This window comes from Hippoglossus hippoglossus, chromosome 14 (assembly GCF_009819705.1).
Source record: "Hippoglossus hippoglossus isolate fHipHip1 chromosome 14, fHipHip1.pri, whole genome shotgun sequence".
NCBI lineage: Eukaryota > Metazoa > Chordata > Actinopteri > Pleuronectiformes > Pleuronectidae > Hippoglossus > Hippoglossus hippoglossus.
In genome coordinates this window covers 13,018,031-13,043,118 of record NC_047164.1, presented here as the reverse complement: position 1 = coordinate 13,043,118, position 25,088 = coordinate 13,018,031, and the positions used below count along the sequence as shown (strand labels likewise).

The 25,088-nt window shown below is 40.1% G+C and overlaps 2 protein-coding genes across 3 annotated transcripts; both read right to left on the bottom strand.

Annotated features, from left to right (window-relative positions):
• Nucleotides 1-1,654: 1,654 nt before the first annotated feature.
• Nucleotides 1,655-8,243, bottom strand: slc22a6l (solute carrier family 22 member 6, like). Of its 2 annotated transcripts, XM_034607027.1 has the most exons (12): nt 8,099-8,222; nt 7,822-7,963; nt 7,228-7,741; nt 7,031-7,134; nt 6,685-6,839; nt 6,349-6,517; nt 6,155-6,278; nt 5,940-6,055; nt 5,630-5,844; nt 4,094-4,202; nt 2,485-2,688; nt 1,655-2,357 (listed from the first exon to the last, which is right to left on the bottom strand). In XM_034607027.1, the coding sequence occupies exons 3-12, from the start codon at nt 7,630-7,632 to the stop codon at nt 2,270-2,272; spliced, it is 1,689 nt and encodes a 562-aa protein (XP_034462918.1). In that variant the 5' UTR covers nt 7,633-7,741; nt 7,822-7,963; nt 8,099-8,222; the 3' UTR covers nt 1,655-2,269. The 2 variants fall into 2 exon arrangements, with proteins under 2 accessions (XP_034462918.1, XP_034462917.1); XM_034607026.1 differs by having other exon boundaries at nt 7,822-8,243.
• Nucleotides 8,244-13,990: 5,747 nt separating this feature from the next.
• On the bottom strand, nt 13,991-24,961 carry pygma (phosphorylase, glycogen, muscle A). Its single transcript, XM_034607021.1, has 20 exons — nt 24,603-24,961; nt 22,042-22,143; nt 21,867-21,945; nt 21,618-21,721; nt 21,264-21,395; nt 21,059-21,170; nt 20,897-20,979; nt 19,762-19,905; nt 19,347-19,439; nt 18,931-19,077; nt 18,037-18,200; nt 17,763-17,877; nt 17,558-17,659; nt 16,828-16,975; nt 16,547-16,605; nt 16,309-16,450; nt 15,919-16,126; nt 15,121-15,255; nt 14,707-14,773; nt 13,991-14,588 (listed from the first exon to the last, which is right to left on the bottom strand). The coding sequence occupies exons 1-20, from the start codon at nt 24,843-24,845 to the stop codon at nt 14,439-14,441; spliced, it is 2,529 nt and encodes an 842-aa protein (XP_034462912.1). The 5' UTR covers nt 24,846-24,961; the 3' UTR covers nt 13,991-14,438.
• Nucleotides 24,962-25,088: the final 127 nt, after the last annotated feature.

The following is a 25,088-nucleotide window of genomic DNA, read 5'->3' as shown; positions in this document are numbered from 1 at the left end:
ATAGTTGGTTAGAAATCTCAGAATATTACTTGAGCAAAAATATTTTGTGAACTTCCTCCACCGCTGCAAATATGGGCCTTTAATGCTCCAGTTCGAATAACAGTTCATTTTTTTTTACATTTACATAAGTGCTATAGAAACATTTTATATGATTTGCACTTAGGTTTCATGTGCAGACCACCGGCAGTTTATTGACTGCTCTATATTTGAGTTGTAATGTATCAGATTGTAATCAAACAGTTTCATGTTTAAGTGTATTAGTATTCAGTAATTCTTTCAAAATTAAAAGTCTTCCTCATCACATTTACAGTGAGTCTGATTCAGAGGCAAATCCAAACCTATCTTTATTAATAATAATAATAATAATAATAATAATAATAATAATAACTTTATTTGTATAGCACTTGACATACTCTGTTATATAATTGACATGTGAAAAACGCCCTGCTCGTTAATTTTTGCCCACATGTTTTCAGTGACCCTAACCCTATATATGTGAATGGATGGAGTTTTTCCATTGGAATTCCTGTAGACATTAGCCAGACTGACTGCTGGAGTCAAGTTAAACGGAAAAAGAGTGCGTGTCAGTTTAACCGTCAGAGTTAATATCTGTGTGAAGCAACACTTCCTGGGGAAAAACATGTTATAACATCATGAGGTTTACTCATTTATTTATTTATTTCAGAAACAAAGGATCAGGTCCAGGGAGTGAAAGGCGAAGCCACCAGCCGTTGAGTTTCTGTTTTTCCATCGGCTGGTGCTGTTTTCTCTGTGTTTACATTCAGATTCTTGACTCCTTGAGCTGCTCAAACAGGTTTCACCTCTGACTTCCTTCAGTTAATTTACACTGACAGTGACTCAGCCTGTTTAAATGGAACATTAGTTAGAAATCATGCTGCCTATTTGGGTTCAACAGACCACGAGAACAGAAAAGCACAGAAGATATTAATGAATAGGTGTTGATTAAATCCACCTTTTTAATGTGATTTTTTTCAGATTTGGTTTACCCAAATAAAAAAGGTTATAACATTAGAACGCTAATGGACAAAATATGTACATGATACATCTTTGGAAAGGAAATATCTTCTTCTAAGCTACATCAGATGAAACATGGCTTTTTTGTCTTCACTTGAAAATAAATCTCGAGATTTACTTTATGTAAGAACATCAAAAATACATATCTATCTTCCATATATTGTCAAAAAAGAAACATAGGGAATTTCCTCCAGGCATAAATTTTTACTTTGTGCTGTCACTGTTGTTCTCGAATGTCTCCAATTGGGCTTTTACTCCCCATCTGGAAACACTGGACACACACTGAAGCATTTAGATGCGGATAAAACCTTTTCATATTATTCCAAAAAACGCAAATCTCTTCTTTAATTTTTTTCTTTTTTTACAAAACACCTCTTGCACGATGGGACATTGGGTCAGAAGTACTCAGCTACCCTCTCCTGCCTCCGACTTCAAGCAACAATGATTGACGAACAACTTATTCTACAACTGGCTGAAGATCATCATGTGCTTCTTTTTTTTTTTCTCACAATCCTCACATGAGCCTCCCGGGGTGAAACAAAAAGTTTACCTAAATCCAGAGAGCAGAGAAAATGGCAGAAGTGTGGTGACATGCTGCAAATAAATGATAATATTCAGATATATCATGAGAAAAGCCTTTATTTTTGAAAGGTGATGGACTACAAGAATATAAATAATCAAGGAACAGACGGACAGACTCACTGCAGGTGAGGCCGACGTTTCACAGTCTTGCTAGTTCACAAAGTTTGTAAATCGGAATGAATTATATTTATTTCGTTCATGGCTTCTGTTAAAAGACCTGAAAGGTTGAATTGTGGAGAATCAAACTGTGTGTAGCTGGTTAATATTTGTACAAGTTACATCGATGTTACCTGGTCGCCGGCGACCAAGTGGACACTAAGTGGTTCTGTTTTAAAAGGCAGGGTTGTATATATCAACCACCAAGAAGCACCAGTTAAAGCAGATCATAACCTGTAGAATGATTTTATGCATAATAATCATCTTTTTACACAGATATTTAAAATATAAAATAGAATTAGATTAAAGACCTCCAATCTACTGTATTACAAATAAACTTCATTATTTGCAGCTATTCATTTCACTGTATTGACCTGTTCAAATATAATATAGCAACTCCATTTGTCCAGCAGTCACAGGACACAATACGCTCTTCACAGAAATCAAATAAACAGGCCGGACAGTTAAAACCTAAGTAAGTGAACTACAGACGCCCTCAGGCACTCTGCTTTAGGAGATTCGCCTGCTTCTCCTGCAAGGTTATCGTTTCCTTTGGTGACATTTTGGATCTTCTCCCAGATCCCCTGTGATGAAAATACAAAAAGCAAACAATAAATGTGCCATAACATCATCTTGTGAGCTCTTACAAAATGAATGCTGTGAGAGACATACAAGAATTAACACGTCCTGTCTCCCGCAGCATGGTCTTACCTCTCCTCCACATCTTGTATTGTGTCAGGAAGGGGTGAGCCAAGTGTCTCAGGAAGAAATATTGCCGCCAGCCCACTGAGGATGGGAGCTCCTCCGTAGATTAAACCTGGAAGCCATGGTATGTAGTCACTGGTGAGGAGGACCATAGGAGCCACCATGGCTCCTATTCGGGCCATCATGGAGACCCAGCCCATACCGTTCTGACTGAGAGACAGAGAATTACTGTTAAATGCCACGAACAGGCACAACTCGTATAATAATACAGACATAATTATCCTCTTAATGGATATTTAGATTTGCAATACAAAGTCAGATGGTTTGAATTAGATGGGTTTAAGTTAATGCTTAGTGCGGAATATTTGAATTGAACTGATTATTAACATTACGATGGAGTACTTGGGCCACTTAAAGGGAAAAAGAATATCAGAGAATTTGAGAATCAAGTCATAATATGACAATTAAAAAGAAGAATAAAGATATGTTTTTAGATTATGTTACAATGATGAATGTGGAGCATCATGTAAAGTTATTCTGTTTAAGTATAAGTGGTCTTTTGGCTGATCAGCACCACATTATCATAAGTATCAGGACTTTGAAAAGATTGAGTCCGAAACTGAGTCTACTCCGAAGAAAGAACCTCACAGACTTGGAGGAAGTTTCCTCTCTACTGAGACTTTGGATCCACAAAGAGTCGAATTCTGTCAAACACTGGCTGTTTATATCTTTAAAATGTTTTTCCATGTAATAGTATTATTATTTTTTCCCCCAGTCATTTAAAACTTTATTCACACAATACTCCAACTGTCTTCACAATTATGACTTTATTTTTGTAATATTACAACATTATTCTTAGTTTCTAGTGAATGGTATAATAAACTAAATGATTTACTCAGCAGCTCTTCTGCTACTAGAAACAATAAGTGTAGAGTATTGCTATACTAATGTCAGTCACAAAATACATATCACAGTTTAATGAGACCATGCGTCTGAACACGTGCATGAACATTAACTAAAACCTCACATATGTTTCCAATGTGACCATGTTGAAGCCACATCCTGGTGAAGACTTCGAGCTGTTTTTAATAGTCATACATTATGAAACTGTCACAGAGTTCATAATGATCCGTTATTGTTTAGCCTTCATGCAAATCTTGGTAGAAGCTACTGTTTGACATTGTTAATATTTATCTGCTCACCTGCCAATGTGTCTGTACAAGAAAGTGCAGAAAGACACCTTCTGCAGTTTGCACTGACCTTTGTTTTGGTATAGTTTGTATTTGCTACAAGTGGCTTCTGATTCAACACAAAGTAGTTATCTATAAAAAAAAAAACCTGCAGCTCTCCTGGAGCTGTGTTCTAATTGATGACCTTTACTCCGAGTAGCTTGGTACTAGACATTGTGTCGTGTTGCACATATTTCCAATTTGTCCAGCAAAATACGAGCTGTCCCATAGTTCCTTTAATTTATCAGGCTGATATAGTTCCAGAGAAAACCCTCATCTGGCTCATTTATACAATGAGATTTCCTCAATAGAAGCAAGAGTAAATGAATTAATTGAATGTAGCTGAATTTCCTCAGTGAACAAAATAATGTCTAAATAAGACTTACCGAATGATTGTTGGGAACAGTTCTCCAGAGTAAAGGTAACAGCAGTTGAATGATGCAGCGAGGCAACCTTTGCCCACAACAGCCAGACAGGTGCGAATCGTCTGTTTATCTGCACACAGGTGGAAAATGCATTTGATCACTCTGTTGTTTCTGTAGTGTGTAATACTGTTGTGGTATATTTTACACACAATGTATGTGCAACACAAAGGTGGAATAATTGAACACCATAAAAACACAGAAAATATGTACAAAAGAAAGACAGAAGAACATGCAAAGTTGCAAACCTCAGACTGCACAATGTGAGGCAAAGGCCAGTTAGAAAAAATTGGTCTTCAGCTTACACACCCCCCCCCCCCCCCTCCCTATCTCTCTCTCTTCTCTCCCGTCTTTGCCACCCACAAAGACGCCCCGTTGAGTCTGGTCCTGCTTGTAGTTTCTTCCAGTTAATGAGGGAGTTTTTTTTCTCTCCACAGTCGCCAAAGTGCTGCTCATTGTGGGAACTGTTGAGTTTATCTTTCGATTCTACAGTCTTGAACTTCTATGTAAAAGGCCTTGAGATCATTTATATTATGATTTGGCGTTATACAAATAAAATTGAATTGAATTCATTTCTGTTGAAGGTGTCAACAGCGGTCAAAGAGCGTATGCCTGTGGAAGGACAATTCCACAGTGTCTGAGCCACTATCAACTTTTGTTTCTAGTCAAGGATGAGCCAGAAGACCTAAGTGACCTCCTAGTGATATAAAGCTACAGTAGGTCAGAGTTGCATGCAGGTGCATGGCCATGTAGGGCTGCCTAAAGACAAATACCTTCAAATTAATCCTAACACAGAGATTTCAAAGATTAGGCTGCACAGCTGAATTGAGCAACATGCAAATCTTTGTGGTCTGGAGCAATGGTAAGAACCTCAGTCTTATCTACATTTAGCTGTAAAAGTTACTCTCCACAGTGCAAAACAGACAATTTATCATTCTCATTATGCTTAAAGTACACAGACTGCCGAGTATCATCAGCATGAAGGTGTTAGTTGACCAAAAAATAAAAATTCACTCATTATCTACTCACCACTATGCTGACGGAGGGGTCAGAGAAGTGTTTAAGTCCATGTAAAACAACAACAACAACAAATAAAACATGCCTAGGCTAAGAACATGGTGTAAATGACACCATTTGTTTGGGTCGAATATGAATGTTGGGGCTTCTGGACACTTGGATGACACCACAGGAGCAGTATGGAGGCATGTTAAGTTTTTTTCTGTTGTTTTGTTTGTAGATTTGATCCCCATTTACTTCAAATGTATTGGACTTGGCTGCAACCTAATGCAATTTTTTTGGCGAACTATCCATTTAAATTTGCCAATGGTATGACTTATCTGAGGCATATACAGAACAAATAGTAGTGGACCCAATGTAGAACCCTGGTGCACACCACAGGAGAGAGCAGCAGTTTCACACATGTACAGACCAAGCAGAAAAGCCAGACAGGTATTTATCAAATATGTTGAGTAAAATAAGGATAACAGTAAGCTAACATACCATAAGGGACCAGTAAATTGAGCAAAATAGTGATCCCAGCGATGACGAGAACAGCACATTGTGATCGACGCCTCCCAAATAAACTCATTGACACGTTGACGACAACTTTAGCGGGGATGTCAACAGCACCGAAGATCACTTGGATTAAGTAGATGTCCACCCCAAACTTGTCCAGATCCATAGCAAGACCATAGTAGGCAAAGCTGGTTGATAACCTGGGTGTAGAAAACATGAATTGCATCATTGTAGTTTCATAGACGATGCTTAGAAAACTTGTTGAGTCTTTGTACAATATGAGCAGGAAATGTACCAGACAGCACTGAGGCAGAGTGTCATTGTCCTCATGGTGGGTGTGTGGAACAGATCCAGGATAGAGTAGGAGCCCTGAGTACAGGACATCTCTTTCTTCATGGATTCGTGCAGCATCTATTAATGAAGAGAGCGTTCTCGTAATCAAAATGTATTTCAAATACAGTTATAAACAGATAGGTGGTGCAATAATGCAAACACACTGTGCTCTCTTACTTTAATGTCTAATTTTTCTCCCTCTTCATGGCGTCCGTTAAATCTGGCCACACTCTTGAGGTTCTTGATGGCGTGCTCGGACTTGTTACTCAGGGCTAACCATCTTGAAGATTCATGAAACCACCTGTGTGAGATATTTGTTTAGTAATCCATTGTTTAGAGGCAATACCATGTTCTCTTTGCACATAACTCACCATGAGATGAGGAAGAAGACATAGAAGGGCAAAGATACAGCCAGGGTTAACCACCTCCAGTCCCGAATGAAGTAGGCTATTAAAACCAGGATCAACTGGCCTATCGTGTAACAGTAACCGGTGATTGTCCCCACCGCAGTCCGGACACGAGTGGGGATCCACTCCACAACTTGAATAGAAATAATCACAGAAGAAGACATGTTTTACAGAATTTAAAATGATTAGAACTTCAATATACTGGGATAAGTGTCAGGCCTGTCAACTTCATCCGCATGCAATTATTCAGTGTGACTGTTTATATTTAGCCTTCACTCCATTCAGAAATAAATAACTTACTGAGTGAGAAGGTGTTGAGTCCCAGGCCAGACAGAGCCAAGCCACAACCAAAGCGGAACACGCAGAAGAGGGAGAAGGAGCTGGAGAAAGCGGCACATGTTCCTGACACTGCCATCAGCAGGTTAGAGATGACCAGGAGGATACGGCGACCATATCTTGAAGCCCAAGAAGAAGAGTGTTGTCAGTTAGGCCAGACTAAAGTATATGACATTATCTGAAGTGTAACACCTAGAGTATATGAATAAATTGCAATTTTAAACAATAAAATGAGAAGAAGAGCTAAGTTTTCATATAACATATGGATAAATGATTTAGCAGTAAAGTTACATCCATAAAAGAACGCTACCTGTCTGAAAGGCCTCCGAACACAAGAGCTCCCACAAGCACACCTCCCATATAGATGGTTTGTCCCATTTGTTTAAATTTGCGCATATCACACACCAAATGCCACTGAAGAAAAAACAGCACAAGTTACAACACATGACAGGAAATCATACTAATATTTGCACTGTGAATGAGAGTAAGGTGACTGAAAAAAGAAACCTCAGATATGATTGTGGAGCTCCTGACAGTCATGTTATAGGACCACCCATCTGTGCATTCCTGCAGGGCAGCATCCAAACCTTCTGTAGCATCTGCCAGATCCCCAGAGCCGGAGGTCCCATTCTTGCCCAGGAGGTGCCACTGTGGAGCAGCGTAACGCTGGCACCTCTGCGGCCTCCCTTCTCCGTCCAACGGTACTGTGATCAGCAGCGATTCCTCCAGGCTCAGCTGGGCCTGAGAGAGGTTTGCGTGAGCACTGCAGTAGTGAGACGGTACCGTGGCTACAAAGTTCTGCAGCAGGTTGTGGCTAGCCATCATCAGGACAGGGATACACAGGAGGGTCACATGCACGACCTGGAAGCGTCCTGTGCTGCCCACCTGCTCTAGGAGCTCACTAAATGGCATGGTTCTCTGCAGAAGGTCTGTCAATGTTAATGGATGCTGCTAGAGCCTGCTGTTGGCTGGTTCCTTTAAAATAGTTGGATGTGTAGAGAAGAATATGTTGTTCTAGCACCTGTGAAAATATTAAGGAAAAGTGGATAAAAGCAGCTGACTATAGTTGTGCATTTAAATGTGTTAATAATAAAAACTTACCTCCTCTCATCCGGCTACACAGAATATCCACTAAAGCAATTGGTAAGCCGGCTCACAAAGTGCAACACTTTCATTGAGAACAATAAGGACACTATACCGTCAGCTCATATCAAATCCTGGCAACATGTCCCAGAGAAATGTCCTTTAAAAAAAAAAGAGCCAAAAAATCAAACAGAAGTAAAAGTCGTCTTGTAACGGCACCGGGTTCAAGTGTGTAATAGCCTCTCAAATTCCAGCAGCTTTTCTGAACTTTGGATTATTGGAAGTGCAATGTAACCTCTGGAGGTATTAGCAGCTCATTCACTGAACACTCCAGCCGAGTGCTGAGTCCTCGCTGTGTGTGAACAATGTTGGGTTGAAGTGTTTCACTGCGAGTGAGCTCCAGCATCAGGGGTGGGCATGGAACTGTGCTCAGCTCTTTCCCCTCTTTGCCCTGAGACACACTCCCCACACTTTATTGGTTACTTAATCTGAGGTGCAGGGTGATAGTGTGTGTATGTGTGTGTGTGTGTGTGTGTGTGTGTGTGTGTGTGTGTGTGTGTGTGTGTGTGTGTGTGTGTGTGTGTGTGTGTGTGTGTGTGTGTGTGTGTGTGTGTGTGTGTGTGTGTGTGTGTTTGTGTCAATGTTCTCATCGGTGTATACAGAAGAAAGGTCAATCAAATAAAGCTGGTTAAACTATTTTTCCTTGTCTGTATCTTTAATAGGTCCTAATTGATTCATTCATTGGTTAATATTGATCAGATGGAGGGATTGAGTGGATTAAACAACATTTAACCAAGTAGAAAGAGTAAAGTCAACAAATGTTTGATATGAGGAGCATATAAAAAAGGGTTAAATAAGTATTCAGCTATTCAAATGCATTTCAACACCTTGACCTTTCCTCTTACTCACCTTGTGTTATAAAGCACAATTTGGAGTCAATAAGTGACTTTGTGTGACTATTCAAACAACAATAGTTTTTCTGTCAGTCACGTTATTCTGACTAAGCATCATGAGGCAGAACCAAAACAGTCAAATTACTACAAAACTGCACCCAAAAACTTGTATTTCCATTTAATCATTTGAATGTTACACTCGAACTGTCTTTGTTGAGTTCATGTGGCTAAAATATGACAGTTTTATGCCTGGTTTGTGCCCTGGTGACTAGTTTTGAGGAATGTGTCGGCTTGTGTAATGATCAGCATGAGATGTCAGGCTGAATGAAGCTGCAGGTGCACCAAAGCAAAATAATAAACTCTCAGTTTTCTCAGCTGTGAGTCTCCGATCAGGGAACAGATCCGTCCAGATTCGTGCTCTTTCAGAATACTTTCAGGTCGGAGCCCTGAAAGACCTGCAGTGCCTGACAGAATAGATTCAAATATAAGAAAATAAATAAGACACCAGTAAATTTGTTAACAGATGTTCTGGGAGCTTTGGGCTTTTTTGGAAATATTGACAACAGAGAAACAGTAAAATGAAAGTTGAGTGTTGCAACAGATCAGAGACTGTGAGTTCATCAGCTAAATACATTGAAGAGAGAGAAACCAGGTATTATTATGCATATGACCTGGTCTGATGCTATCTGTCCTGGTCTATGTCTTTGTCACCTTAGATATGTCCTTCTCCCTCAAATATGTAAAGCGTCCTTGTCTCCATATACAAATTTAAGTAATTATTACGATTATTATTATAATTATGGTTATGGTTATGTTATGGTTATGGTTATGATTATTATTACGATTATTATTATTATTATTTTACATCTTACCTTATCTGCATTCTATGTTTGAAATAATCATAATCATAATCACAGTCACAATCATAATAATAATCATTATCATAATCATAAAACCAACTTTTCATGGAAATAAGTAAAACTAAATAAAAATATTAAAAGTCACTGGATAAATAAATCATAACAATTCTATAAGATTGTTATGATATCAAATATATATATACAAGGGTTTACTGTGATAATGTATCATCCAATGGAATTAGTTTGTGTCATTCATTTAATGTTATTTAATGTCTTATTTAATTTGGTTTGAGTATACAGCAGAAATTTGTTTACCTACTTCCTTTATCTCACTCACTTACTTTAACAAAGAAGAAGATTTCAGGAGGATTACCTGCTGAATGGGCTCAAAAAGCAAAAACTAAGGAGTGACCATTTTTAAAGTAGTGTTTAAGTCCTCTCTCTGCTTGAATCTTTCACCTCTGACCACATCCAACCGTGAGGGTCGTAGCCCCCCCCCTCTCCATTGTCTGGGACAGGCTGCAGCATCCTTACGACCCCCGAAGACTTAAGCCATATATATATAATGGATGTGTATGGATGTCCTCTGCCTACAGCCCGTCTGCCCTGCTGTGAGCCTCTGCGACCTGCAGTTACCCATAACACCCTGCTTTGTGAATACTCATGACATTTACCCTGCTCTCTGAGAAACAGAATTCCAAGTATCAATATTCTTAAAAATGACACCATTTTCCGTGACGGATCTCACGCTGTTGGATGACGCTGGATGATGCTGTTTGAGATTAAACTTAACTTAACCCTAACCCTAACCCTGAAGAATGGGAGATATCTTACAATTTATTACAGCACTAAACCCCCGGGCAAACACCGCTATCACGTTGACAACAGTGACACATTACATATGAACTCACACTTTTTGTCTCTTGCTCTGTTAATCATTACAAACAAACCTAAGTTAACACATAACACTTTGACCTTTTGTTGAGTATTGAAAGGTCCTCAGAGATCAGGTAGAAGTGCAGAACACTATCAAATACTACCAAGAATTTTTGCAGTCATTTACTCTAATATGCGATTTGATGAAGCCTTAAGGCAGAGCACTCATTGCATATTTATTCTTGACATTTCCCGTTATTACTCCTCTTTTTCTCACGTTCCCTTGCCAGCATCGTTTACTGCTGCAGCTCCCTGCACCAGCTCAGCCTCCTCCTCGTGTGGTTTTTCATATTTGTTGATTCAACGATTTATTATCATGTGTGTTAATTAGTGGCTTTGCTCTGTCTCTGCAGAATCCTCGTTGCTGCTCTGATTATTGGAAGCGCCTTCAAAGAGCAAATCGTTTTATGTCAAAACAAACCCAAGTCTGTTAGAGGCAGGGGCAGAATTATGATTTCAAAGTTTGTCAGAGATCCCTTCACTGAGGTGTAACGCAAAACATGAGCATGTTTTAGCTACAGTTCTCCTCCTTACTCATTACATAATATAATTACTGCCTGCGTTGGCTTTCTGTGCTGACTACACAGTACACATGGAGCACATGGTTAACACATGCCATAAAGGCTGTATATATGTTTTATGTCGGTGGCACGTTTTACAGATGTAGACATTGAAACTATAGTAAAAGATGTAAGTTATGTAACCCCCACATAGGCTACGATTATGTTTATGAGTTAAGGAGACATAGGTCAAGTGTGGTACAACAGTTTATTTATTTATTTCTCTTGGTCTGAAAGAGGAAAAACTAAAAATCACCTGGCTGCTTATAATGAAATAAAATAAATGTAGTCTATTATTGATGACATGTTGAATGACTAAAATCAGAGGGTGCACCTCCACCAAATTTCACACACTCATAAATATCAGTTCCCGAAGTGAGTTTATCAAAATTCATTAATCCTATCATGGGCAAATGTTGACAATGTTGGAAAGCCATCTTTCAATGTTTAAAAAAGTGTAAAATGATTCCTGGATCGCCCTCCTGATCTGGATCACCAAACAATGAAAGTATTGGAGAAACCAGAAAATAAGAAATAATAACATGCCTAAAAAAAAAAAAAGACAGTAATTCAGCAAATCAGTTTTCAATGGCCAACAGTTAGCTAGCATGGAGTAGTTTGCAAAATATTATCAATATTTTTACGTGATCTAAATATGAATATTCAAAAGGTTTCAGAGACTTCTAGAAAATTGCAGAGGAGAAGTCTCACCTCAACTCTCCAGAAGTTGGATGTCACTATTTTATGGATGCTAAAGGTCCCTTCTTCTTGTTAATTTCAACCTGCAGTTCTCTTTACTTTTACTCAATAATACTGTTTAATGTACAGTTCTTTAGCAGGGATTGAAAAGTTAACTCAGCATATCCAAGTGCTTTCTCACCAGGTTTCATTCAAAATGAGGGATATGATGTCCATGTGTGTGCCATGGCAATTAGTAATGTTTAATTGTCAACTAAATTGAAGAATGAAGTGAAGTCACAGGGGCTCTGCAGTCCAGGGCTCATACTTGTGACTAACACACAGAAACATGTGTCATAAGGTCCTTTTGCTTTTTCTCATTCTGGCATCAATAGCGCCTCCAACAGGCAACTCAAAACAGTGATTAATATCTAATTAACTGCACTACACATGGGGAAGTCTCTGGAAAGATTTCAGACACATGTTTTAAAATTCAAATAACCATTAACAATGAATTATCATACATCAATGTACTTTATCAACCATGATTATCCCACTAGGAGTTTCCTGGGCTAATGTGCAGGCCACAATGAGGCATTACTGAAAGATGTCTTGATAACGTGATTAAATATCTGTGCCAGTGAAACATTCTGTGGGCAATTTATTGCATTTTTCAGGCAGCGGAGTGATAGATGTTAATGTGTCTGGCAGCAGGATTCAACAGCCAAACCAGACTAATAGGCTGTAACAGAATGTCAGCGTTTACAGACTAATGCTGTGAGGATTATAGCGTGCAGCCTGGTCACTGCTGTCCTCTGTGTGGAGTTAACCGAATCACAGTCACTGCCTCTCAGATTTTATTAACTTGCAGAGAAACTGGCTGAGGTGTCAGAAACATAATTCTAATTTTGAAGTCTCTGGCCTGTTTTTTTAATTTCAAAATTTTGCAAAAAGCACGTTGAATTGGCCGCTTCTCTGTGTTTACAGTTACAGGAACATGCTCGGCAGCAACATTTGGTCCAACAGAAAGTCCTCTCTTGCAAGGTTGAGGCATCGGATGTGATAATAAATTAACTTGAAAGGTTCCATATTTTAGGCTAATGACAAATAATTGCTGTCTGCACACCAATTTACAAAATCAGCACCAACACTGAATCCATTAGAAAATAAAGTCAGTGTTGATAAGCTGATGACAGTAGCAGTGGATTCCTCTATTGCATATCAGTTATGGTGTCATGGAGTGAAAGAAGCTCATTCATTTGTCTGTCACATGCCCATGGAGGCAGTTAAATGTGATGATCGTGTTAGATTATATATCTGAACATCATGTTAGAACATATGTCTGAACATCGTATGGCTGAAGATCATGTTAGAATATATCTGAACATCTCTTTAGAACATACATCTGAACATCATGTTACAATATATGTCTGAACATCATATGTCTCAAGATCATGTTAGGAGATATGTCTGAAAATCATGTTAGAAAATATATCTGAACATCATGTTACAACATATGTCTGAACATATTGAATGTTCAATAAAGATGCTAAAGATCATATAATTGTTTCTGTGATATTATTGTAACCATAGATACTGTAGGCACTTGTTTTAAAATTGTTTGTATAACTATATTATTATATTCATACTCATTTTTGTGGCATATTAAGTTGTGTAATATCCCTAAATATATTATTGTATCCTATGATAAATTGCTTTATTATTAAATATAATTGTTTTATATAAGTATATAGTATATTATAAGTAAATGATTTTATACATGTGAATATGTGTGATTAGGTTTCTAATTTACATTCCCCATGCTATTGGTTCCTACCTGCCCAGTGTTTACAGGGGGACAATTAAAATGTGACACCAGTGTTGAACATGTGCTGTTGAGAGAATGAAAAGTTTGGTGTTGAACTTTAATGAAACAGTGCTAAGTAGTGAGATGCTTTCCAGCCAGAAATCAGGTTTACCTAATCTTAAACACAGTGGGATGAGGACAGAGTCAGATTTTATCACCAGTCAGCACCAAACCAGGTAATTTCACAGGTTTCACATGATTGTTCTCAACACTGTGTTGGTTAATGCATCACTTCAGTTTTAAGGTGATGTCAGATCTTACCCCTGCAGAGTCACTTTGCTAACAATATGACCCCAGATGAAGGTAAATATCATCCATTCAAAGTGTTGGGTTGTTTCCTTTGTGAATAAGTTCACTAATATTGAGTAAAACAGTCACGAGCAACAAAAGAACTGTGTTATATTGCATATAATTATATTTGCAACAAAATACATAATGTGCATATGTACTTAATACTTTGACAAATAATCTGAATATTTGTGGTTTTCCTGGAATTGAATGACAACAGTAGAAAAAGGCTGTTGTAGGACATATTTTATTCAGACATGGGTTTGAGTGGGAATTTTACTTTTTTTCTTTAAATATAAACATTATCACCAGTAAATTCACAAAACCCCACCACAAAGCTCTTCTACCCAGTTAACAGCAGCTGATTAGTGATTTCTGCAGCCCTCTAAATAATTAGAGGAGAATGCTTTTACTACATCCGTCTGTCCCCTGGATACTGTAAATATGCAGCTATGAAGAATAGAAACTTTCTGCCTGCTCAATGCGTGTGGATACAGGGTTTGTCTTGGTACAAGTGGCAAAAGTTGGGGCGTCGGCTGTCACGTGGACCGTTTCAAGGCTTGTCGTCAGGGGCGGGGATTTTCTCCAGCGTGGGCTCCATGCCCCAGATCTCCCGAGCGTACTGGGCAATGGTGCGGTCGCTGGAGAACTTGCCAGATCCGGCAATGTTGTGGATCACCTTCTTGGTCCATTCCTTGGGGTTCTGATGTGAGGATGGACGAGAAATGAATAAGATCAGTAATTAATGAGATAATTAGCTCTGTCTCTCCTTCTATTAGTGGTAATATAACCATGGAAATTACACTTTTATAAGAATATACCTTGTAAAGAGCATTGACTCTCTCCTGGCATTTCATATAGTCTTCATAGTCAGCGAAAACCTTGTATCTGTGGAAGAACATGTGTTTAAAATAGATACAGAACAACAGCATACAAGCTACGGTATACAACATGTATTGTGTGTGTGTGTGTGTGTGTGTGTGTGTGTGTGTGTGTGTGTGTGTGTGTGTGTGTGTGTGTGTGTGTGTGTGTGTGTGTGTGTGTGTGTGTGTGTGTGTGTGTGTGTGTGTGTGTGTGTGTTACTGAATTCTGTTGCGTAAGCAGAAGACGACAGACGATTTGTTTTGTCTTTCCGTTTCCTTTTTCGCACCAGCATGCAAGTTTATACACATTCTTATTTGTATGTGTGCATGAATGTGTGCGCCTCGGGCTGCTAATGTTAGATGTGCCTTTACCTGTCATGATGCATCAGCATGTCGATGATTTCCTTAAACAGGTCAGGCTGCTTTGGGCTAAAGAACCCTCCGGCGATCTGGTCAATAGACTGTTTCAGCTCCGGCAGGCGGTTGTAGTACTCGTGAGCGTGGTATCTAAGCAGGACCCCAAAAAAAATGATAAACACATTCAGAAAAACACACGCCCGAGCCTGTTGCTGTGGTAACCAGCCCATTCATGGCAGAGGAGGCGTCAGTGCTTGCCCTACACAGAGGCACAGGCAGGTTCCCCAAGGCCACACCTGTTTAGTGTAGAAACCCTCAGCTGGTGTTTTTCCAACACTCAAGTGCAGAAGCACGGACAAGTGATATCACAAGGTGATGTGAGTTTTTTGGCTACAGACCAAACACTCAGTGAAGTTCATACCTCCAAGGCTCAACAGTTGCCTTATGAAACCTCATTTAAATTCACTAGATCCTGTTGTATTATTATATTGGCATCTGTACCAAACACTCATAAATATCTGTCTCTGATTTTATTAAATCAAGAATCGATGAATTATTATCTGAGAAATCAACGAAAGAAAGTGAAAAAAAAAACAAATCCTGGATCCGCCCCCTAACCAAAATTGAATTGGTTATTTCCTGACCAATACCACATCCTTCCACCAAGTTTCATGGAAATCTGTATAGTAGTTTTTTGCATATTCTTGCTTAAAAACAAACAAATTCTGATGAAAACATAATGTCCTTGGTGGAGGTAATCATGTTCATGCTAGACAAAGTACAAAAAACAATAGATTGGTGTTCGTTCCTCACCCTTTCTTTTCAAGTGCATCAACATCATCCACTCTCATGCCAAAGATGAAAATGTTGTCCTCGCCGGCCTCCTCGGCCATCTCCACGTTGGCTCCGTCCATGGTACCGATGGTCAGGGCGCCGTTCAGCATGAACTTCATGTTGCCGGTGCCAGAGGCCTCAGTGCCGGCTGTGGAGATCTGCTCTGACAGGTCGGCTGCGGGGACGGCTGGAAAATGACAGGCGTACAGAGGGTTGATGACTTTGATAAGGATTTTTGAGTTTGAGTTTTGTATGCTGTTTATCAAAAACTCCTAACTGCAGAGGAGGAAGTGAAGAGGAGGATGAGCATGAGAAAAGATAGAAATAGAGAAAGGAGGCATCAGAATAGGACACAGTTCTGTTAATTACCTCTCTCTGCGAGTGTGACTCTGTAGTTCTCCAAGAAGATGACTTTAAGGCGATCTCCAACCACTGGATCGTTGTTGACCACCTCACCGATGGCTGTGATCAGACGGATAATCATCTTTGCAGTGTGGTACCCGGGAGCAGCCTGCAAGAAACCGACAGCGAGAGGAATAATGTTAGATTAATGTGTTTGGTGGATTTGTCATTGAAGTTCATGCCTTTTTTTTTTTTAACTACAAACCTTGCCTCCAATCATGACAGTTCTTGGAGTCCACTGCTTGTTGGGCTCCTTCTTGATGCCTGGCAAAGAGATCAGGAGATTAAAGCACTGAGGTGTGTGTGTGTGTGTGTGTGTGTGTGTGTGTGTGTGTGTGTGTGTGTGTGTGTGTGTGTGTGTGTGTGTGTGTGTGTGTGTGTGTGTGTGTGTGTGTGTGTGTGTGTGTGTGTGTGTGTGTGTTTTGAGTGAAAAAGCTCTGAAATCAATTAAAATCAGTGAAGGAAGGATTTCAAACCCATGCTCACGGTTGTAATAGGTGATGATGTGCAGACAGTTGAGCAGCTGTCTCTTGTATTCGTGGATTCTCTTGACTTGAATGTCGAACATGGAGTTGGGGTTGATCTTCACCTTGTAGTGCTCCTCCAGGTGCACAGCAAACTTCAACTTGTTTTCCTGCATCGTCAAAAACAGAACTTTGTGAGATAAAATCTATAATATCACAGTGAAAATATACATCATCATTAAGCATTGGAAACCACAGGGGTGTAAAGAGAACACACTCCTAGATGTTCATACATGCTGCCCACACTGGTGCAGAGGATGCAGTAAAACAGTTGATGTGTCATAGTATGTGTTGCATCATAGAACAAGGGCCACAGGTCTCTTAAAGTGGAGTATGTTCTTTTTCTTCTAGAACAGCAGCTAGATTTACTATATTCAGTTATAACTAGAATGGTACCCAGTAGAGCACATACCTCCGCCAATGGCCACCAGTTGTCTTAAATTCAATCAAGCTCATCACACTAATAAAAGTTTGTCCCCTAAACATGCCTGATTTCTTTCATCAAGAACCATCAATTATTCTCTGAGAAGTCAGGACAAATTTTGAAAAAAACCTAATTTCACAATGAGATAGGTGGATCTGCCCCAAAACTTAATGGGGGTGAAAACATAATTTCCAAATATGATGGTGTTGATTTCAAACTCACACAATTACTGCACAGTAGATATAGAATAACATCTTGGCTATTTCACCTGTTTCACTTTGGCAATATCGCGAATGAAAGCCTCGTCGTTGACGAACTTGCGGAGACCCAGCAGCTGGTCGAGGTCACGAATGAAGTCCTCGCCAATTCTCTGATCGACAAAAATTCAGACAGGGTGAATATAACACACGTCAGTTTCCATCGTGAACTATTATAAGTATTATATTAAATTTGTGTTATGAAACACAGCTGACCTCTGCGATGACCTCAGCCAGACTGGGGTTGCACATCACCAGCCAGCGGCGAGGAGTGATGCCATTGGTCTTGTTTTGGAACTTATTTGGCTCCATTTCAAAGAAGTCCTTGAAACTGCAGGCGGAGTGAAGCATCACATACATTAGCTGATGCAGCTGCACATGAAACCGCAGAGGCTGGGGACTTGTGAAATAGATAGCGCTACGTGCACTGTATGGTTTGCCGTTAATTATGAATCACCAAGGCAAATGAGTGTTTATTTTAAGGACATACATTGTGGCTTTGAGGATGTCGGAGTGGATCTGGGCCACGCCGTTAACAGCATGGGAACCCACGATGCACAAATGGGCCATGTTGATCCTCTTCTGTCCACCCTCCTCAATGAGAGACATGCGGCTCAGACGACCACTATCACCCGGGTACTTGGCTGCAACTCTCTGCCAAATCACAAAAAGAACATGAGACAAAAAATTAATTAGCAGCTTGTATTATACATTTTTTAATTTAAATTTAATTTGGTCTGCTGAATAGCTTTTTTTTTATCTTCACACACTAAAGCAGGTCATCACAGCTTTTCTTTAATGATATTAAGTTGGCAGGGACGGGCTGATTTCCATTAGTATCTACGTATATAAATGAAAATCAGTGTATTGTCGCAGTCTCTTTAAACCCTCCCATCACTTCATGTTGGATGTGTTCCTCATTCCATTCAGCTTGGAGGTGGGAGTGTTATTATAAACACCAGTTTGTTCTTTGACATTCACTGTACACTGCAGCATTGACAGTGACACCAATCTCTACTGTTGTATTTTACCACAGGGAAAATCAGACAAAAGATCAATATTCCAAAAGGTTTTTTCTGCTTTTCTATCCTCATGATTTTAATTTCATATTAATTTAAAAGGTTACTCCCATTTTGAATTTAGCCTCAATGAAATTCATTGATTGCACCAAGCTTTGACTTTATGTCTTTATCATGTACCCTGTGTTCAGAAGTACAGAGAAATAAGACTATTTTATTCAATGGCATTATTATTTTGTTATTCCACAGAGAACAGGGACAGTGTGCTGGTGCTTCCTCTGCTACACATGGGGAGGAGGAGCCACGAGGACGCATCATTCAATGTAACATGGAAATTGTGACGTGCTGCACTGAGCAGTATTGACCTCCAGGTGGCGGTGGTTGATCTCATAGACGATTTCCAGGTGACGGGGAAGCAGATTTGCGAACAGGTCGACTGGCCAACGCTCCAGGGCCTCGGGGAGGACGGTGTGATTGGTGTAGGCGCAGGTACGCACACAGATGTCCCAGGCCTGGACACCAGCAAAGAATACACATGGATAAAGTACACATGTTACTGTGTGACATCATATTTAAAAATAATTATTATAAAAATAACAGATTAGAGAAAAATGCGTTTGTTGTTCTGGTGGTTTTGTTGTTTATGAAAGACATTATAATAATGATCTCCCAATTAACTGATGCAAGAAAAGTGTCATGTTCATGGTTGCAAATGCTAAAGTTGTGTTGTAGAAATTAAACTTTAATTTCTGTGTTTGTGTCAGGGTTTGCTCTTCCTCACCTCATCCCACGGCAGCTTCTCTTCATCAACCAGAACTCTCATCAGCTCAGGAATAGCCATGGCGGGGTGAGTGTCGTTCAGCTGGATGGCAACCTGAACACGCAGAGTGTCATTAAATACACAGAATTGGCACACACACACACACACACACACACACACACACACACACACACACACACACACACACACACACACACACACACACACACACACACACACACACACACACACACACCAACAAGTGCCGTGTAGATACTGTTCATCTCAAACACTCCGATGAGATACAATAAAATCCCACCCACAATCTGTTATACACACTGACAGGAGCAATTTAACGAAGGCACTGCGAGAACATCAGGGGGGGAAATCTTTCCACTTTTGACAGAAACCATTTTGTCGAGTTTTTTCCCTTCACCTTGTCAGGCAGTTTGTGGAAGTCTGTGCGAACAACCTCCCTGGAGCCAAACTTGGAGACCTTGAAACGGCGGATGATGTCTTGCAGGGTGGCAGACACCACAAAGTATTCCTGCTTCAGACGGAGCTCCTTCCCTTCAAAGAACTGAGCATAAAGACACATATTTGTCTGATTCTCTTCTGCAGGCAAACAGAAGGTTTCTTATTCATTAAACATCAAGCTCTGCATATTAGTGACTCGTGAACATGTCAGAAAAAGGTTGCAGTGGCTCTGTAGCCGAATCTGTGACAGTATCATCATGCAATTATAATGATTTCAGCACAACATCAAACATCCATTTATGTTGTTCAATAATATTTTGTGCATTAATGTGCAATTCCTTTTATAAATATGAGATATTTATAGAGGCTGAATTTGTTGGAACCAGAGCATTCCTAAATTAAAAAAGTCAATTATATATATTCATTTAAAAAACTTAGATTTATTCTCCTTCTGAAAAGTGTTGAGTGTTGGATTTCACATTATAAAGCCACAAAAATAAAGCTATTCATTTTATAATAACTGGGTTGGGGTAAAAGCCGAGAAACACATTCCTACTTTCAGATTTTTAATGGCCGAAATTAAAGTAAAGTAATATATTCAGCTAATTGTTGCTGTGCCTCCATATTGTTTACAGACACACACAGCTTGACAGCAGCAGCAGCTCAGCCTACATTGACTTGAATGTAGGCTGAGCTCCGCTACGGATTCTGCTCTCACTTACACAGACATAAATTAGCAGACCTGACATGAGTTATATCGAGAGTTAGATGGTTATCTCCTAAATCCTCCTTCTCGAGCCTCCAAGGAGTCGGCACGCGGTGGTCAGGTCTTATTGCAGAGATAAAGGACAGTGTCAAAGGAAGCTGAAAGAGCACACGGTGGCTCTGGATGAAGTCAAAAGACTCAAGAAGGGGTCCAAATTATGGAAATCCACCCCTCAGTGGAGTTAAGATAAACCCTATACATGTATAGTCACACAGGACCTATACAGGCCACAGCTCCTGTGCCGCTACCTCTCAGCTCTAATCCAGACTAACGTGTACATGGTCATATACTGAGGGGATTAAAAGGTAATTTAGTCATCATTTCTCACGTTGTCGTTGGGATACAGCACACGGGAGATGTTCTCAGCCAAGTTTCTGTCCAGCACAGCCTGAATGTAGCCACCAACATTGACTGTAAGAGAAATAAACTTCTTTAGTTCATTCTCATTTGACAGCTGTTGCATGCTGCGAAACCTTCACCGGACACGTACAGTCTTTAAGGTTGAAGTCGCAGGGCGCCTTCGCAGACCACAGCCTCATGGTGTTGACAACGTTGTTCCTGTAGCCAGGGATAGGGGTGTCGTAGGGCAGAGCCAACACTACCTGCCAATCACAGCAGGGAACATACATTCAGACGACTGTATCCTCAGAAAACACATTTCATGTCTTTGTGTCTCCTACAAGTCGAGTTTTTACCTGTGTGTCAACCCATTTGATGCCGTCAGGGTGATGCTCAGTCCTGCCATAATAATGCACAGGACGCATGTACTCAGGACGTGCCTTCTCCCAGGGGTTGCCAAAGCGCAGCCAATCATCAGCCTCTTCAACCTGGATAATGACATACATTTATAAAAAAGGGAGAAAAAAACACTCATTACGGCCACAGCTTTCTGACGAAGGAACCTCAGGTCATGGTAACAATAAAGGAAACTCATCTCGCAGGTGATTTAAGTGGAGAAGAAACACGAGCAGCTATTCTTGCCCACTGACACAAAAAAATGTTTTCCGTTAACAAGACAACCAGAGGCCAGGAAGCTGAACATGTCTAACCTGCCAGCCGTTGACGATTTTCTGATTGAAGATACCAAATTCATAGCGAATACCATAACCATAGGCTGCAAGACCCAGGGACGCCATGGAGTCCAGGAAACAGGCTGAAATCCAGAGATGGCACATGGGGAAACAAAAACAGATCAACCTTTGACTGGGTGTTACACAAAATTATTATTGTTTTTTTGTTTTTTTTAAAGTAAGTTTTTTTAATTTATCGAATATGAAGGGGGGGGGGAATTTACTCACCAGCAAGACGACCCAGACCACCGTTACCCAGACCTGCATCTTCCTCCATGTCCTCCAACTCCTCCATATCCAGACCCAACTACACAGGAGGGCAGATCACAACAGATTCTGAGAGGCTGCTACAGTAGCTTGTAAAGATTGTACAGGTATTAAGAGCAATGAATGTTTATCCGACCTGGTAGGTGGCCTCATCACAGGCGTTCTCCAGCGCCAGGTTCACCATGGTGTTTTGGAGCGTGCGGCCCATGTAAAACTCGAGGGAGATGTAGTACACACGCTACAGTTTGGTGAGAAAGGGAGAAATAATCAATATCAAACTGAATGAAGAGCCAGAAGCTGAAATATGAACACTATCAGATATATTTTTGTCAGTTGTAGAAAAACTCTCCACAGCAGTGAAACCAAAAACCTGAGACGTCCAATGCCAAATGTCACAGTTGCATCCGCCTCAGTCCGTCAAGGAAACCTTTGAATTTCATAGTTTTGCGTCAATGTGGACAGTGAATGTGCCACCTGAGCCCGTGTTTAGCCTTTGCCATTTGGTGCCTTTTCATTTGGCCTCCTCTGACAAGGAGGTTCAGACACATGCTGAGGAATGGCAGAAGAGAAGGGGGGGTGGATGCGTTTCTTTAGGTATTGCATAACACATACACATTTGAGCCCCGGACACAAATAGCTCCTGTAGAGGTCGCTGTAAAGGTCAGCCTGAGCCTGATCCCTCTCATTTAAGGCGGTTCAAGTCTGGGACGATGGGAGAAGCAGTTCGGATAGATGAGTAAAATATTAATGAATTCAACTGTTGGCCATATCACTGAGTGGTTAACAGGATCCCCTGAAGTATAAATGTTCTCTATGTTCCAAATGTTATCGGACTTTAATCCTTGCTTCAGCTGATTATGCAGATTCTTTTTTATTCAACAATGCATATCAGCAACGTGGGAAGAATTAATCTAGAAGTGACAGTAACGTTGCTTTGATCAGTGTGTGATCACTTCGCACAAAAACCTACACCGAGCTGAAACGTTCTTCTCCATGTTTCCGTGAAGACCTTTGAGGAACTCATCTTTGACCTTTCAGCGCCACAAGGCAGGTGCTCAAATGGACTCACAGTTAGAGGGCAGCCCATCGAAGAACAAACTAGTTAAATGTGAGGATTAAATGTCTCGCTACGAGGGCACTGATAGTTTGGAGCAAGCCGAGGTGTGCAAGGAAACTTTCTCCTGACACTGCACGCGAAAAGAAAAATGATCGTCCTTTATCCTGCAGGGTTATTAATGATCTTGCACTTTTACAAGGGAACATTTTTTTAGTAAATTCAATTGACGCCGAGTTTCCCTCTGCTTCCAAAACCCTATATTGAAATTACACGGTTTCCTGTGACATTTTCGAGGGGTAATGTGGTGGCGTTTGCAAATTTGCAGCTTCTTTCTTGGGACGCCAGCTTCCTATTGTTTTCCGCTAGGGTTTCTCTCCGGAGCTGTTTATACCCCTGCAGTTGCCCAGATAAACTCAGCTGCCCTCGGAGGCATGTTCTCATATGACACAAGTAAAGGCTGTGTGCTTTATGGTCAGAGATGATGGGACAGAGAGGGTCATGTGGAGGTTTCATGTTTCAACACACTATAAGAGCTGCAGCATACCAGCAGAGCTCTAAGAAGCCCGGGTGAAGTTTAAATGTCATGACTTGACGTCAGGCTGTTGAAAGTACAGTTGAATGGAGGAGTAATCTATTACAAGTGAAAATTATGCACATAAATGTATGTGCAGTACATGTTATGTTGAGTAAAGGTACCATTACAATTAATGTAGGAGTAATCTATTACAAGTAAAAGTTCTGTACAAATGTATTTTTGATATATATATACTTATCTTGTGGAAGAATCCCATTACAATGAATGTAAAAGTAATGTATTACAAGTAAAGGTTCTGTAGATAAATGTATTTGCCGCATATGTAATTATTTTGAGTAAAAGTACCATTACAATGAATGTAGAAGTAAACTATTACAAGTAAAAGTTATGCACATGTATGTGCAGTATGTGTGCTTAAATATCATAAGTAACAGACTGTGTTACATAAGATCATAGATACTCATGTATCCATGTGTAAGAAACATAACTGTTATATCTGTATGAGGTGGATTAACTGTAAAGTACTTTAAATACAGTTAGTTTGATCCAGTGCTTCCAGTTCTGCAATGAAAAATTCAATTTGATACAGGATAATTATTAATTTTTTCTCTTATTTAAATGAAATGTTCAAGGAGTAAATTACTCATACAAATTAAAACAATGGGCTCTTCATAAGACTGCAAATCACTGCTGGATCTTAAACATTGCATCACAATCTATAATGTTACCATGTTTTTTAAGTGTATCTGTCCAATACACGTATACACACAGTACAGGACAAGTCCCTCAAAACTGTAGTTTATGTTCAGTATCTTATTCAAGGTTACAGGACAGAACTATAATGAAAACATTGAGGACGGACTAACAGACTTTTCTACATATGCTAAGGATGTGCTGCAGTTCTTAAATCAAATATTAATGTCAGTATTCACCCCCATATACTTGGTTGAACACTATAAGCTCCATAACTTCCTTTATCACAAATATAAGATGAGAGACAGTCATATCTTTTACAGCTGTTAAAATAACTCACTTATTTCACGAATCTACATATTCATGCGAGTTCAGATCTCGTCCCTCTGCTGCTGCTCTGACTTGAACTTACTTTGGGATCTTTCTCATAGTAGTACTGCTGGGTTCTAATCCACTTGCCAACCAAGTGCTCCCGCACAGTGTGGGCCAGGGCAAAGTAGTAATCCCTCCTGGTTGCTACGTTTCTGTCCTTGACCAGCGTGAAGTGGAGGTGCCGGTTGAAGTTCTGCTTCAGCTCTGTAACGTTCTCAACGCCGGCGAGGCCTCGCACAGAAATCTGTTTCCTCCTGTCATGGTCAGACAAGGGTTTCGACATGGTGCTACGAGTGGCAGCAGCTCAGGGCTCTACGACTATGGAAGAATGTAAACAGTGAGACGGCACAACACCAGGCCCAGACACACAGCAAGAGAGGCACCAACAGCACTGCAGCAGGTTCAGCAATTTAAAGGCACCCCCCATGAATATTCAGTGGAGGGGGGAGTGGATTGTATATAGTGGGTGAAGGGTGGGGCATTTGTTGTTGATAGAGGTTGCAATTTTTTTTCATGATGTCACACA